Source organism: Apostichopus japonicus, chromosome 7 (assembly GCF_037975245.1).
Source record: "Apostichopus japonicus isolate 1M-3 chromosome 7, ASM3797524v1, whole genome shotgun sequence".
NCBI classification, from domain to species: Eukaryota; Metazoa; Echinodermata; class Holothuroidea; order Aspidochirotida; family Stichopodidae; genus Apostichopus; species Apostichopus japonicus.
The window spans coordinates 24,689,468-24,705,817 of NC_092567.1; the positions used below are offsets into that span (position 1 = coordinate 24,689,468).

Genomic DNA, 16,350 nt, shown 5'->3' on the forward strand with positions numbered 1-16,350 from the left:
AAAGTGAAAATTATGTCATATTTTGATGGCAGAATGCAGGATTTCATGATAAGACATAATTTCCATTTAGGGCCCTGGCAGTACCTCGTAGCCATACGTGCTATCTAAAAAGTATCTAATAAGCAAAAATTGAGAAAAAAGGTTTTGTCCAAACAAGAGATATACCAGCGCAAAATGGTACAAAGGCCTTATATGAAGAATTTGAATTTAAATTTATTGTCCACAATCGGAAATTCGGCTTACACAGGTCGTAAACGAAAGAAGAAAAAAATAGCAATAGATTAAGTCAATAAACTGCGATACACATACAATAATACAATAAATATACAGCAAGTCCTACAAATGAGAAACTTATCTTCTTACTTGTGAATTAAATATATGAATATGAAGACACAACACCATGATCACATTTTCACAATTCATCTTTAGTAGGCCAGGGGCTGAAAATTGGGTCAGTATCCACAATAATGCAATCACAGAAGCCACCTCTAATAACCTTTGTGATTAAGGTTGCCACCTAGGAGGTCCTACCTACTGCGCCTCTCCATTACCTCTTGTGTTTAAGGTATAGGGGATTACTCAGCCATGATATCTATTCAGTGCATCATCAATGTGATGAAATGTTAAAAGCTAGGTAGAGTGTTATGCAACTGTTGAATTGTAACATGTAGAAGTTATATTAAAATCAGATACAGGAGATAGATTGAATCCATACAGAAGGAACTATAATGCATCCATTGCATAAATTGTGACTAAAAATACAGTGGTGGGTCCAAAGTTTATATGGAATCTGGAAACTGACACACATCTTCCTTGTTTGGTTAGTGTTCTTTGTCACCTGCGACCAAATCTACCGAGGTTGTATTGACATGACCGTAATCACCATATTGAAACAGCCATCATATTTATTTTTAAGTACAGACATAAAAATCCAATTTCTCAGAATTCATGAGCTATCTGGCCTCAGCAAAATGTTGAGATTCATTAGAATTTTGCCAGTGCTACTATTTTGTGTTAAGAATAGTCAAATTTAAAACTAAAACAGAATTTAACAGAGAAACAAATGATGGCAAGTCCTTCTTGTTTACTTTGACTGCACCTGTCAGTAAAGTTACAGACCATTACAACATATTATAACTGTCCATACATACTGTATGTATGCACTGTATGTGCTTAGTTAAGAATCAAGGGGAGCGATATATACTGTACACAACTTGTATACCATTTAACCTGTTGCAAACATTATTGAGACAGCTGTCCTGTCTCCAGCACCAGCCCAAGACCTTCTGGTTATATTAACTAGTGTAGTAACTTCCAGGTGGTAGATACGGGAGGAATTAGTGGGCGTGGCCCAGGGAGCGAGGACGCAGTGCTAAAACATTTCCAAATGCGTAGTTAGGTAGATAGGAAAGTGCGATTGTGAAATTGTGGAGTGGGAGACAGGTAAGAGAGGAGCGAAGTTAATCTTCTGGTTATATTAACATCGATCGGAAAGCTACTGCGAAATTAATAAACAACCTTTCAGTGAGAGCAAAGAGAAGTTTGGCTGGGAAAGGATTTGGACCAGTGACCATCACAAGCCCTGCCCTTGACCAACTGAGCTATCCGGCCCCAAAATTGGACTTGTTTGGTTATTTAAGAATCGCAATACTGACATATCGCCATCATACTGAAATTTAAGTATGTATTTCAATCTACCTAAACCTACACAAAATATGGTAATAGACAACTGCACTCCAATGGACCCACTTTTGGGTCCACTGCCCTCAACCGTTCCTCTTCCTTCCTAATCTACCGTTGTGTTGGACCTAACAACCGAGTCGTTTACTCCTTAACAGCGTCCAGTCCACAATGGTCCCACTTTTGGGTCCACTGCCCTCAACCGTTCCTCTTCCTTCCTAATCTACCGTTGTGTTGGGCCTAACAACCAGCTGTTTACCCCTTAACAGCGTCTAGTCGATACAGTCATCTTAATTCACTTTGTATCATCATCAAGGGAAGGACGTCAGAAACCTACCAATCAAAATGACTACACTTCCACCTAACATGACCTAGAAACTTTGTGAAACATTGCAGGTAGACTCGGACTCGTTTCTTGTCATTAATGTTTCATAAGTTTTATAACCAGCCAACAATTTCACTCTAGTGCAAAGTTATATGATAGTGTCATTGATACCGTACATATATACAGCAATAATTAGCCGTTCGACTTACGATCTGTTTTTCTGTGTATTTGTTGGAACTAAGTAAGTTGACTGCCTCCATGTGACCAAAATCGATATCGTGACCGAGCAGAAAAATAAAGAGCAGTTTACAGACGTATTTCTTCTTCTGGTAGCCATCTAGAGTCTTGTCACCTTGAAATACAAAAGAAGAAGAAACAAACAAAACAAAAGGCAAAATCAGAAGAAGTAAACGACAAATAAACAACACAAATTAATCAGAGGACACCTAAAAACGACCTTTGATAAACATTGACTATCCTTTAAGAGACTTTAACACAGATCGGGTACATTTATGCGACTTCTAAGGTGGCATACTCCTATTAGAGTCTATATCAATCCGCCCGGATGTTCTCCTTCAGGAAAAATGCCAAAATGCAGTAAGATAACATCTCTTTTGATATGTAATCAATCAGGATCTATTTTTCTTGTGTGGCTTGCATGTCGAAGCACATGAACGGAAGTACATGTGGTGCCAAAATTGGGTCAATTGAGGCAATTTTAGACCCCTTTAGGCCTCCCAGGAGCAGCTTAGGAAAATGGTTCACTACTGAGTGAAGAGGTCTGTTTTAAATGACGAAAACTTCCGGCTCGGATAGCCAAAAATCTGCATGGTCATGATACGGAAAATTGATGGTGCCATGAAAGGCCAACTCGTCAGCTGTCCAGTGATGGGTAGCGTTTAGCTTAATACTGTGAGAACTGTTATCTAGACTTAGACACCACATTACTTTTGTGATTTAGTGTGTACGTCAATGGGGCTTTTAATGGGCGTATGCCACCCTAAGGCATAATCACCTGACCAGCCTATCCTGCACATTACTCAATCTACAGTAAGCTGTAATACATAAGTACATGTACAGCATAGCTAAAGTTGAACTGCACAGCCCTTTTCTGAGATCAATGTGTCTTCCAGGCCCTCAAAGTCAATGAAAATTGAGATCCGCTCTCCCCTCATCATGCATTTGATCCCGAGTTACGTGACGGCAGAATTGATTAACAGTATATACTGACCTTTGAACTTTGACCTGATGTTAGCTAATTCTTTGTTTATCCTTTTCACTTCAGATTCTTTGCTTTTACCTGTCAAATAGAGAAACAAAGGATATATGTTTATTTTTTTATTATTTTTGTCTTCTGTTTTATGCTGTGGAGAGTAGAGGATCAAGCACTCTTTACTGAAGTAGTACTTACACTGTACAAGTGAAAATGAAATGCAATTTGAAAGTAGAGTGGAAAAGAAAAGTAATTACATCCTTGATATCAAGAAAAAGGGAAATAAATTTGTGAAGAAAATTCACTTGTAAACCTGATCAAAAATGTTCACTGTTTATGTGAGTGTTAAGTCTGAAATCGAAAGTTTATAAGGAAGAAACTTTTACCATTTCAAACTGTATACGAGGATGCTCTCACCATGCGTAGAAAACAGCTTCAGATTGTACGGTATTGTTACTAATAGTTAAAGTGTGCATACATACATACATATTAGACACTTATATAGCGCTGCTACATTGAGATCGTAGCGCTTTTTACAACTTAGCCTTGGTCATTGGTAACTTGTCACACCTACACACCAAAGTGTGGGCAATTCAATCAATCTCTCCTGGGGCACCACAACCATGTGTCCCCAGGGGAATTCCCATAGAGTGCAGCCACAAACCGGCACACGCAACTATATTTACAAGTTACCTCGCAAGTCCCCATTTATACACCTGGGTGAAGAGAGGCAATGGAGATAAAGTGCCTTGCCCAAGGACACAACGCAATGATCTGGCCAGGGCTCGAACCTGTAATCCTTAGATCACCAGTCCACTGCCTTAACCACTTGACCACGACCCACCACATGTAGTAGTGTATCCACTTCAAATTAAAAAAAAGGTGTTGAAAAGAGCTAAGTTTTGTTTTAAATCAATACTGTACACTTCATATAGACCTGTATAATTGGTACGGTGTATATTACAGCGGAATATTACGTCGTTGACCAAATAAGGTCAAGGATGTCATTTGTATTGTATGGCTAGTATTGACTACTGTACAAAAAGGACAAAAGGTTCTTTGTTCAGCTTGTCCAGGTCTTACATTTCGGAAACATACATTTCCGAACAGCAAATTTTGGTTTGTCCGATAAAAATATAGCAAAATAACAAAGAATTCATACCCAATATGTACACTGTAGATGTGTAGATGTAGTGAATACATAGCAAACCACCTTTGGGACAGTAAACCCTCCCGTTTGGGTGGGCCGTGGGCCTACCCATTATTTTTTGTTTTATTTCCTTATGGGGGCCGGTAATGAACACTTTACCTAAATATGTATTTTAGATCCTCCTGCAAGCAGGGACTCGCGAAGAAGCCATCACTGGTTCTCAAAGCCGCAAGCTGACCGAAGTCAGTCTCTTACATTCATATTTAACGTCCATGACTACGAATTGTCAATTGTCAACAACTCTGTAACTGGACGACATACATTAATCTTGGAATGACTCGAGCTAGAGACCTTATGATTGGAATGCAACGTCGTTAACCATTGAGCTAACACTCTAAATGGTAGTACTTGGTCAAAATGCAATTTGAATATGATTGTGTACAGCTAGGTGTCGGCCAGACGATCTCCAAGGCTGATTCTGGTTGATCAAAGATAAATTTGGTAGTTTTGGACAACCATTAAAAATTTGCCCTGCTACAATGATCTACACCTAGTACAGTACTAGACCAATGTTAGTGTTAAGGCAAGACACGCTACACGGAGAACAGACATAAAACGCTTCAGTTCACCCAAATACTGTAAGTTCCCTTAGGTGGTTATATTTTTTTAAATAGTGTAGTTTAGGTCGTGAACCACCGATGACATGTACACCACTGACTGCAGGTGAGGTGAATGTGAATGCTACAAGAAAATAATTTATCCTGAAAACAGTGCCATAAATTTACTGTGCATGCATACTAAACACCTAGATACCAAGGCATCTTTGTAAATATTTCATCCTTGTAAATATTTCTTCGAACCTGTCAAAGGCCTCCCCATGTTTGAAAACTGACAATGACGACTTGAGGCAACATTAAAGTTTCATCAAATTCATGACAGTCCTCCGTATTCTGAATGACAGAAATTGATTCATCTGGAGCTTGAAAAACCTCCAGAACATTGACCGACTTTTATCAAAAAGCATTATTAGAGAGGATTCACAACAGAAGTACAGTACTGTATGTATGAGTGGTACAAACAGGTTTTAAAACGGTAGTTGAAAGGAAAGCTCTAGGGAAATGAAAAAGGGGCCAATAGATTAACGATTCCTCAATGCCCAAACCTAACACATACTACTGTACGTAATGTAAAATATGGTGTTATGGTAACACTGCAGATACAATAGTAATTTATACTATCCACACAAACAGTATGCACTATTTATAATGTACTGTACAGTATATTGTACGGTATAATCTACGGTATGTACTGTATAATGTACTGTATAATGTACTGTATAATGTACGGTATAATGTATGGTACCATGTACGGTATAATGTACGGTATAATCAGGGTTCATTTTAAGCGGTATCTTTGCGATGCGATTATTTACATTTGCGATGCAAGATGATACTTTGTATCGCACAACTGCTACACAACCCAAGGTAGGCCCCTAGACTACACATACCTAGAGTATAGCAGCCTAAAGTCCCAAATAACCACATACATTACTATCACACAAAGCATGATTCATTGGCACGAAATGTTACACTCATATTTACTATTTTATCTGACACTTTTGGAGTTGTTTTGTTTTTGTTTTGATTCAAATAATTTACTTGGCCTAGGCCTATGCCTGATCTGACCTACGCGGCTACGCAATAATAATAATATAACGTTACTTTCGCACTCGTACTCCGATCCACCGGTGCGGGCTCAGTCTGCATCAAGCTGAAGTTGGCTACCAATAACAGCGGACAATAGCAGCCGACAATAAGCAATACTAGTGGCGGACAATAGCAGTGGATAATAAGCGAGTTGCTGCTACCGGTAGCTAGCTTCGGAATATTTACTTGGGATATGCTTCCACTTTTTTATTGCCATCAAAACTGCAAACTATTGTAACTGGCAAGCTAGGCGGCAACCTAGTGTGGTTGTACCATGGATATACATGATTTCGCACACTTTTGACGTATTTAATCAAGATCTTGAAAATCCTACAATGAAATTTACTTCATCACGAGTTTTGATATTTGTGTAACTATTTATGGGGCCAACGGCGAAATTCGATATATCAACGTTCCTGCGCAATATGCCACATCGTGAATGCTTGCATAATTGCATTCCCTCTAAAAGTGGAAAGATATGTTTGAAACTTTCTTCTGAGAGTTGAGAGTCAATATTTCCAAAGAGGGAGACCCCCGCCCCCAGTGCCAGGGATACATTTATGACATTATCTTTATCGTGCAGCGCACGTGCACAGAAAAAAATTGCTAACCATTTTTACCAAACTGCTAATCAATTCAGGATTTTGATTAGCAGTACTGCTAAGCAAATTGAAAAATCTAAAATGAACCCTGGGTATAATGTACGGTAAAATGTACGGTATACAGTAATGTACTGTATAATGTATGGTATAATGTGCAGTATAATGTACTGTATAATGTATGGTATAATGTGCAGTATAATGTACTGTATAATGTACAGTATAATGTGCAGTATAATGTACAGTATAATGTAAATGGTATATACTGTAATGTACACTAGGAAGCACTTGCTCTGTATTTTTGCTTACATCTACTGTACTGTAGTTGGCTACATGTGATACACAAAGACTTTCTGTCCCGAGGTTCACAGGTAATTGAAACTTACATCAACTGACTATCCAGGGCACATAGACAACCGTTAAATTTTAGACACTAAATCTACTGTATTAATATGAGTCATACGGTAATGCCTGTACAGTTTCTGACTGATGTGACATTGCAAGTACGTTCAACTTTAAAGTACGTAGAGACAAATTTGTTACGCTATACATTCCAAAACTAACCGGATTTAAATTTCACCGTACTTTTAAATTTTTTTCCTTGCTTACCTGTCTCTTCACTAGCTTACCACTCTCTCTCTTTCTCTCTCTGCCTCAATGCCATGCCTACAGGGTTATCTGGTAAATTTTAAACACTGCAGGGATGTGCCCAGGTTTTCCTGAGTGCCAGGTATACTGATCGCCATTCTCCCCTTTGAGAAATTTGTCGATTTTTGAAGGTGCTCAGATGCCAAATGCTGGCACTTGTGTAGCTTTTTAAGCACATACACAAACTAGTACTAGTTTTGCTAACAATTTACATTTTTTTATTTTTTTTTCAATATATGTTGAATATATTGTTAGGAATGTCAGGATTTTAGATGAAAATAGTGCTGGGCAGGATTCACAATTTTTAAGACAGTGCTGGGCGGGGCCGCCCAGCTTAGGCACATCCCTGCACTGTACAGTATGAACTGTACCCCTCACTGACGATCTAAAATGTTAGAAATATCTTTGCTAACATTTGACATTAACATATTACCTCCTGGAGTGTCTGACCCTCTGAATTATTCCCCAACATTCAGTAACTTGTTCTGTACAGCAATTTTAAATAGAGCAGTGAAATGATTCAGCTAGGCAGTAATGCTTTGACTTGGAGAGGAAATGCTCTTGGAGGTACTGAGAAAATACTTCCGAAGTTAACGACAAACGTTTGAAGGTACTTTGAGGTATAATATCTGCAGAGTACTGTTTATAGTCTGTTAGTATCAATCTAAATAAAATGTTTACAAAAGTCTGAGCATGGGGCATGTTAACACTGAACTTCACAATTATGTGAAAAAAATAAATAAAAAATAAACAACTGTAGTACTGTACCAACATACTGTATTTTAATATATATATAACCAGAAATTAAGAACCTGTTTTATTGTACAACTTATTTTGGACTCCTAAGATCTATATATCTTGCATACATTAGTTATACCTGTACACAAATTCTGCACAGTATAAAGCAGTGTACCTTTAACATCCTCCCATCGGGGAAGCACAAACTGTACCACTGCTGCAACTCGAAAAACCAATCACAAGATTATGTGTCCAGTGAATTTCCCCCTCGAAGGAGAACTAAATCAATACAAACCCTGCACCGATGTTTCATTAATTTGGTATTCAGTAAAAGTATACTCTTCTCAATGACTGCGCGATGCAAAGTTGGATAAATACCGTGTGTGACTGTACTACACAGTGAGCTGTACCGTACTGTATGTATGTATGTATGTATGTATGTGTACGCACCAAGAAAATTTTGATGGGTGTTTCTTTAAACAGCTCGACAGGGAAGTTTAGACTGGACCTATTAGATAATAAAGGGAATGAGTTACACACTGCTAAGAGCAATTGTCAAAGATGTACTTGCAAGAGAATTTAATCAATATATTAAATCTCGAATTGATGTTTTGTCCAAATGTGGTTTTCCTTGCTTTTCTATACGGAAGGAAATGTAGAAAAATTACCTAAAATTTGGAAGGTTAGAATTGTTGGAAGTCCTGAGTAATAAAAGTACATGAGCTGTATGATACACTGAGAGAGTTGATAACCCAGGTTATCTTCTTTAAAGCAGTATCGTGAAAACTTCAAAGTCAAAAGGATATACTGTATATATCTGTATATTGTAAGCTCCCCAAATTATGTACATTATGTACAGTATACCAGTGTACCATTCTGTGGTTACACTCACTGGTGAAAAACACCTGTACCGAGTGTATGGACCGTATTATAATATCATATATCCAACAGACCTGGTCTATTTTGGGAAGTTGTGTAGAAATATATAGGGAGAGTTGTTGACATGGAGATGTCACTTAATGGTACACTACAGTACTGTTCAATACAGTATTGTACAGTACAAACTGTATACTGTAGTATAGTCTTGTATAGTCTAGGATAGTCTAGTATAGTGTAGTATAGTATTGTACAGTATAGTACTAGTAGTCTAGTCTAGAATAGCATAGTATAGTATTGTACAGTACTTATAGTACAGTAGTATAGTCAGATAGTATAGTATAGTACTAGTATAGTATAGTATAGTACAATATAGTACAGTCTAGTCTAGTATAGCATAGTATTGTACAGTATAGTACAGTATAGTATAGCATAGTATTGTTACTATTGTACAGTATAGTACAGAATAGTACAGTAGTATAGTCTAGTATAGTATAGTATATTGCATAGTATAGCATAGTATTGTACAGTATAGTACAGAATAGTACAGTAGTATAGTCTAGTATAGTATCTAGTATAGTATATAGTATAGTATATAGTATAGTATAGTATAGTACAGTATAGTATAGCATAGTATTGTAGTACAGTACAGCACAGTATAGTATGTCAGCGGTTTGTTATGAATTCATTCCTTGATGTAGTAAGGAAATGAAACATGACATAGAATTTTAGAAAGGAAAATAGAAGTTTTCATTACCTTGAGGCACTCAACAAAAGTTGAAGACACAAAAGAACAATTGAAAAAATGGGTCTTACTGTAAGATATATATTACTGTTCAACTACAATTTATCACATGTGATCGAATGCATACATTTATACAGTATACAATAAACTACATGCATTGATAAAGTAAAGTACCAGATACCTCAGGCTGTTCAAAGGTGGAAGTTGATTTACAAACAAGAGTTCCTATGTCGTAATACAGTGTCTCAAGTACACAATTACCGATCAAACAATATTTATGTACTGTACTCTATATAGCTACCATCTTGATTGGTACTTTTACTCTGTAGAACAACGACCCAACTTCACTGCTTTCAGTTTACAAGATATGACAAAATATATCATTACCTGTCTGCTCCACATATATGCACTCCAATATATAAGCCTATCTTAGATATATATTTTTTTGAAAGCAGAAAAATATTACATGTACATGTATGCAACCTTGTTAACCTCTATCAACATCACAAGGAGTATAAATTTATGTTAGATCATAATTCCAGTGAAACTTGGTGTCACTTTTCAAAGAAAGTGGCCTCCCTGGTCCTGAAAACCGTAAGTCTACACCTGGTTCCAGTATACTAATTTATAAATAAACCTCTTGGACAGTGTGACTGTACTGTGTACTCAGATAAAGTGGTGACAGCATGCTACTGTAATAAGACTTCAGTTCTACAGTCCGAGAGAATTGTTAGTCGATCGATCAAGTCAACAGAAATACACACAATCCATGTATACAGCTGTGACAATAAGTGCTGTAGCCTGTAGATGGATTGCGTACACAGCTAAAGTGCAGTACCATATATGCAGCTGAATGATTTCACCAAATGTTTCTGATTTACAGGTACAGTACTTGTACAGCATTTGTGGAATTTAACCAAACACCCTTATCGGGATGGTACAGTTGCATATATTACTGTATGTACATAGGTCCATCTTGCAAACTTGACAAATTCAAAATTTGGAGCACCACATCCCAATAGTAATATTAGAAGAATAGCTAAGTTGGCTTAAATGTATTGGTCTAGCATAAATTTGCCAGAGGCAAGTAAAGGGGCTGTAAAAAGAATTCATACTTTTATCCAAAACATTCAACATACAGATTACATTATATGGAAACAGTTTATGAACGAAACATTGCAATTTTCAAAAGCGTTAAAATTTCAATGAGTGCAGTAGTTCATACAGTGTCTACACAGTACTGACATCAAACATTCCATATATATACACTTAGTACAATATAGTACAATACAGTGAGTCATACTGTATTGTACAAATTCAAACAACCTTACTATGAGAGTGTTGTGGTCAAGTGGTTAAGGACTTGTGATCTAAGGTTTGTAGTTCAAGTCCTGGCAAGATCATTGCATATTAACCTTGGGCAAGGCACTTTATCTCCATTGCCTCTCTTCCCCCAGGTGTATTAATGGGACCTGTGAGTTAACTTGTGGATGTAGTTGCGTGTGCCGGTTTGTGGCTGCACTCTATGGGAAGTCCCCCAGGGGACATGTAGATGTAGTGCACTGTAGTGCCCCAGGAGGGATTGTTTGGATATGGGTGTGTGAGTGTGACAAGTTACCAACGACCAGTGGTTAAGTTTTAAAGCTGTGTAAGGGGCCTCAAACAAGACTGTGAACCTTCAACGTCAACTACTGTATGTGTGCTGTAACAAAATCTTTAAGACTTACAAAGAAAACATTATTCACCACATACAGCCAAACACATTTCTCTCATGTGGAAACATTGACCATCAACATCCCTCTTCTTTTCACCCCAACCCCTGCCAAGCAGCCTCCTCTGGAAAAGCTCTCCCCGTACCTTCCCCCCCCCCTCCACCTTCCTCCACCCATGCACAATCCTACAGTAACTAACATCAATGGTCTGATTTTGCTTAACATCAGTGAATGTCACATTATTACTAAGTAGTTTATTGATAGCTCTCTAAGCTGCAAACATCAACATGTTTACTTCCACTTTACACATTATCAGAGACTAATTTAGTGTTCACATTTTGTGTAGCACACTGTAGAAGGCTCTGAACATCTGTTTTGACTACTTCCCATTAAGCCCCACCTACTCATGAATATTTATGAGGTCAAAGTTGTTGTTGCAAAAGCTACTTTCTTATAGTCACATCACCATACCAAGTATGAACTAAATCATGCTGTTGAAGACATATTGACACTTTAAAGCAGCATTTTGCATCCTTTTCTATGATTTTTCTCAACCTCACTGGCTCCACTATGTCATAACGACATACATAACTAGCTTATCTATTTAAATCTTACTTCAAATGGTGGCATAAAAGTCAAAAATTTGCAACTTTTAACTTTGTTTTTCTCCAAGATATTTCCGTTGGGATCCCAATAAACCTTGCCCATAATATGAATATTTTACACTACGAGCGTCATTGACCAATACGTAATACAACACCATGTTTGATTTGTGTACAGTCTATATGGCAGTTGTACCAGGGAGTTCCATAACAACTCCCTGGTTGTACCAATGCAAAGTCTTGAATCTATTTTTAGCAATAGCTCATAACTAAACCTGCATTCTGATTGGTTGAATTCAAACTAGTGGGTTTGGGGGAACTGTATGCGATAAATTTTAAACGTGGAATTTGTCGTGGACACTTTTCTCATTATCTGCAAATATCCTTAATTTCTAGCTAATTAACGTTGTTGGCAGGGAAAAACTTGGCTAATATCTTAGTTTGCTGTTTTGTGATTGATATATGTAAAAAACTCGCAAAATGCTACTTTAAGAATTTTATGTTAAGTCCAGCCCACTCATTAATATTCAACAGATGGGAACCACAAACAATAGAGCACATCTACACATCATGGGGCATCTACCTACCCAGTATGACATTAATTCAACTTGCTGGTCTTGAGATATCGTGTTTACAAGCTTTATACTGTGAAAGTACTCTAGCCACGCCCTTTCATGAATAATAATGAGAATGAATTTCTTGACTATATGATCATGTACCTACTGTACTGCACCATCAACTGACATGGCCATACCAACTTTACCAAGTATGAACTAATTGGACATACGGTATAAGAGATATACCATTATAATGATTTTACATTAAGCCCTGCCCAATCCTTAATAAGCATGAGATGGGAATCACAAACATTACGGCACATCTACACATCATGGGGCATCTACCTACCAAGTGTGACATTGACTCAACTTGTCCTTCTTGAGATATCATGTTTAGAAATTGGCCATCAAATACACAAACACACACATGCACACGCATTCACACACGCCAGCACGATTACAAAGGTTAAGTACTGGGCATTGTAACCAAAAATCCTTAGATCTCCTCTCCTCTTGTGGGACTTGCATTTACACACCAGGTTTGAGTTAAAACACAAAACTTACCACTTCAATCTTTTTATTGCAAAGTTAGCCTTAGAAATACAAAGGAATGAAAGGCTCAGATTGTAAATGCTTTAGGCTGGCCGAATGCAGAGCACAATAGCTGGATACCGTTTGAGGATCTGCGCTAAACGGTTACCAGATGACTTTTGACAATGTAGTGCAATAAACATATTAAAATGTGTTTAGACAGGTCAAGTGAAGAAGGGTATACTTACAGTTTCTTATATCTGAAATGAAGACTGCCAACCCTCTCATTCCTTCTCCTTTAACTGCCGGCATTGTGATAGCCTATGTCGGACCTTGCTTCAGACAAAGTGATGGTTACTGCCTGAGCGAACGTCAGGGAAAATCCAACTTAAATAACTGACAAAATAATCTGCAAAGGGAATTGAAATTTAAACAGATGTCTGTTTGCCATATATTTGAATTCTGAAAAAAACAATTCATATAAAATTGATGAAATGATCTGCAGTGCCAAGATACTGGCAGTGGCAATGCCAGGGGGGGGGGGGAGTCGTGGCCATGGTGTCCCTCCAAATGAACTTAGTCAGAGCCCTGTGATTTCGATTGACTACAGTTTACTTACAATCTACCTCCAAAATTCTGCTGATTTGAAGCTGATATTAGTTCTAAAATAATGAATACCTGAAAGCTTTAAGGACTTTTGCCCCTTGGCCCCAACAGGGGTCCCATAGTAGGCCTGTTTATCACACACCAACATGGCTTCTTGCTCCATGCTTGCACCAACTTGTTTATGTGCTTGAATTAACCACATTCTGTGCCCCACTACCAATGCTGTTCTCATGTTGTAGTTTTCCCACCACTAACCCTCTCCCCTACCCCCTCCCTCCCCACTTCCCTATGTCTGACAATACAACTAGATATGTTGTGTGCAGTGTTTGATAATCAATGTGAGTTAATATAGTCAGCAATGTACTGACTGCATGTGTCAGTTGCCATTACCAATCAGAAGCATGGAAAATGTTGACAGTGCTTGTAACTGCCAAATAATACACAAAGATATTTATATTGCTTGTCTAAAAAAAGAAAATATCAAATTAAAATCAAATTCTACCAGATATTAGTACATCAACACAGGTATTGGGCATCTTCATTGCATCACAGCATCAAGTACATCATGTGTTTGAGCTGTTTACTGAACAAGTCATGAAACCATGATACTGCACAATATATTGAGACAAAACCTCATTAAATCAATCCTATTCCTTCTCATAGGAATGCTCAGTAAACCAGTTATTTGTATTAGCTTTATATTTTGTTACATAAAGTAAATATGTTTTGTGTGAAGATAGTCCCACTTGAAGTGTGCTAGCAAATTTCTGAAAACTGCTTTCCACAAAGGTCAAAAAATGATGTAGTTTTGCAAGAGTATGTCCACATCATAGTTCTGGTGTTATCTAACTTATATGTCTCGATTCAACTGTTATCTGCTTGTGTCCCATTACCTTTACAATTGCTCAGTCCAATCCATATTGTTAACTTTACATATCTGCATAAAATAGGGGAGTAGGCCTAGACCTAATTGCACTCCAATCAATAAGTAGCCATCCATTCTACCTACCAAAGTGGCACCACTATTGAAAATGATACTTCTGCAGAAATATTTAATGACAATACGGTCCTGAGATTGTGGTAGCCCAATAATATTTTGACGAATTTGTTAGCATTGTTGCATCTTCCGTAGGCCTACTCATAGAAACAGAATACACTATCGAAATTTGCTTCCACATGGCCATATTATTAGTCTGTAAAAAAATGGTAATATTGGTACTGCTACTGTAGTCCTAACTTAAGTTAGCTATGCTTGAGTTAGTACTCAATAATTCAGCTAGCCATAGCATAGACCTACCCATCCTGAGCTAGCCTAGTACTAGCACTGCAGTTTGGCATAGCCTAGCTTCAACTTTGAAGTCTTATTCTAAATTTAGCACTCCTTTTGTGATTTGAGTCTACTATAAAACTACACCCGTTACAACATTTAAAACCTGCCTCAATGGCTTTGGGTTCGTGAATTTTAAACAGTCAACTTATTTAGGCTAGGCCTAAAGTTAGGCTACATTGAGTATACCTAAACCAATGATATCGATAGGTTATCGTTGATGAAAGTCGTTTCATTCACTTAGTGGCCTAACGTTACGGACTAAGTTATCGAGTAACGGTTCAACTGCACATTCGATCACAACTTGTGCTTTCATATTTGTAAAGTTTACATACTGATCTTTTAAAAAAAAAATACGGCTTACTTCACCCTGTTAAAACCGATAAAATGAATTAATATGACGGTGAACCGAAAATAATCCCTTCTTCTCTAAAGTTGGGACTAACGTAACGTTAGTGGGCGTGAGCAAAGAAAACAATATTTACTTCCGTGGAATTGACACATAAGCAATAACACTAGGCTTCTCTGTATCAAAAACAACCCACTGCGTTAATCAAGACTAAACTGCACATACACCGTACACATGGAGTAAAACGTACACATGTCAGTGAGTAAACCTATTGACACCTGTATAGGTAATGTCAGTGCTGGTTGACTCTCGAAAACTATGATGTAATTTTACCCCTTTGGATAATCACCAACAAATATACTATAACTTACGAAAATCAAGGTCATACAGATTCGAAATTGTCCATCAATTCGTATTAACATTAAAAAGAAATTAACAAAAAATGTTAATGACTTCAGATGGCCTGACTAAATTTGCGTGAGAAACTTGCCTCCATTGAAAAGGGCGGCGGTTTAAGGGTCAGTTTTAGCTCTTTGTTGCACAACGCTTTGTAGCTGCGAAAGTGGCTTTTCCTTTTGAAGCGTAACCATGACACTAAACGACGATAAGTACTTTAATTATTGCATAGAAAAGGATAAACAAAAGCGCAATACTTACTGAATCATTTTCCCCTACGATTTCTCAATAATTCTCAGGATAAGACTATACAGACATCAAGAAAAAGTACACATTAACCTCATTGATACCAATGCCCAGATCGTCGGCGCATTGAAGCCGAGAGTGGAGAATATATTATGCAACTTGTTTTACCATTGCAACATTGAGAGACAGAACTTGCAATTGTTAACTGCGAATTAACCATACATTAAGTTTTTGGAGTTTATTGCTTATATTTCTGACATGTCCTACCCACCATATGTAGCTGATCTCAGCCCGCATCCAAATTTAACGACCTTGACCGTCTAGATTTTGAGTTAGGAAGGGTC

General features: G+C 37.5%; 1 protein-coding gene across 7 annotated transcripts in view; it reads right to left on the reverse strand.

The window, feature by feature from the left end:
- The window catches only part of LOC139969842 (AP-2 complex subunit alpha-2-like), a 42,014-nt gene extending 26,123 nt beyond the window's left edge, over window positions 1-15,891 (reverse strand). For 4 of the 7 annotated variants that reach the window (XM_071975159.1, XM_071975157.1, XM_071975156.1 and 1 more), the window contains exons 1-4: window positions 15,380-15,534; window positions 13,331-13,491; window positions 3,237-3,305; window positions 2,215-2,357 (exon numbers count right to left, since the gene is read on the reverse strand). In XM_071975159.1, the coding sequence (XP_071831260.1) occupies window positions 2,215-2,357; window positions 3,237-3,305; window positions 13,331-13,394 (276 nt within the window). In that variant the 5' untranslated portion in view covers window positions 13,395-13,491; window positions 15,380-15,534. Of the gene's footprint in view, window positions 1-2,214; window positions 2,358-3,236; window positions 3,306-13,330; window positions 13,492-15,379; window positions 15,620-15,735 lie in introns of those variants that run through there. The other 3 variants (XM_071975153.1, XM_071975154.1, XM_071975155.1) reach the window with 3 other exon arrangements.
- Window positions 15,892-16,350: the final 459 nt, after the last annotated feature.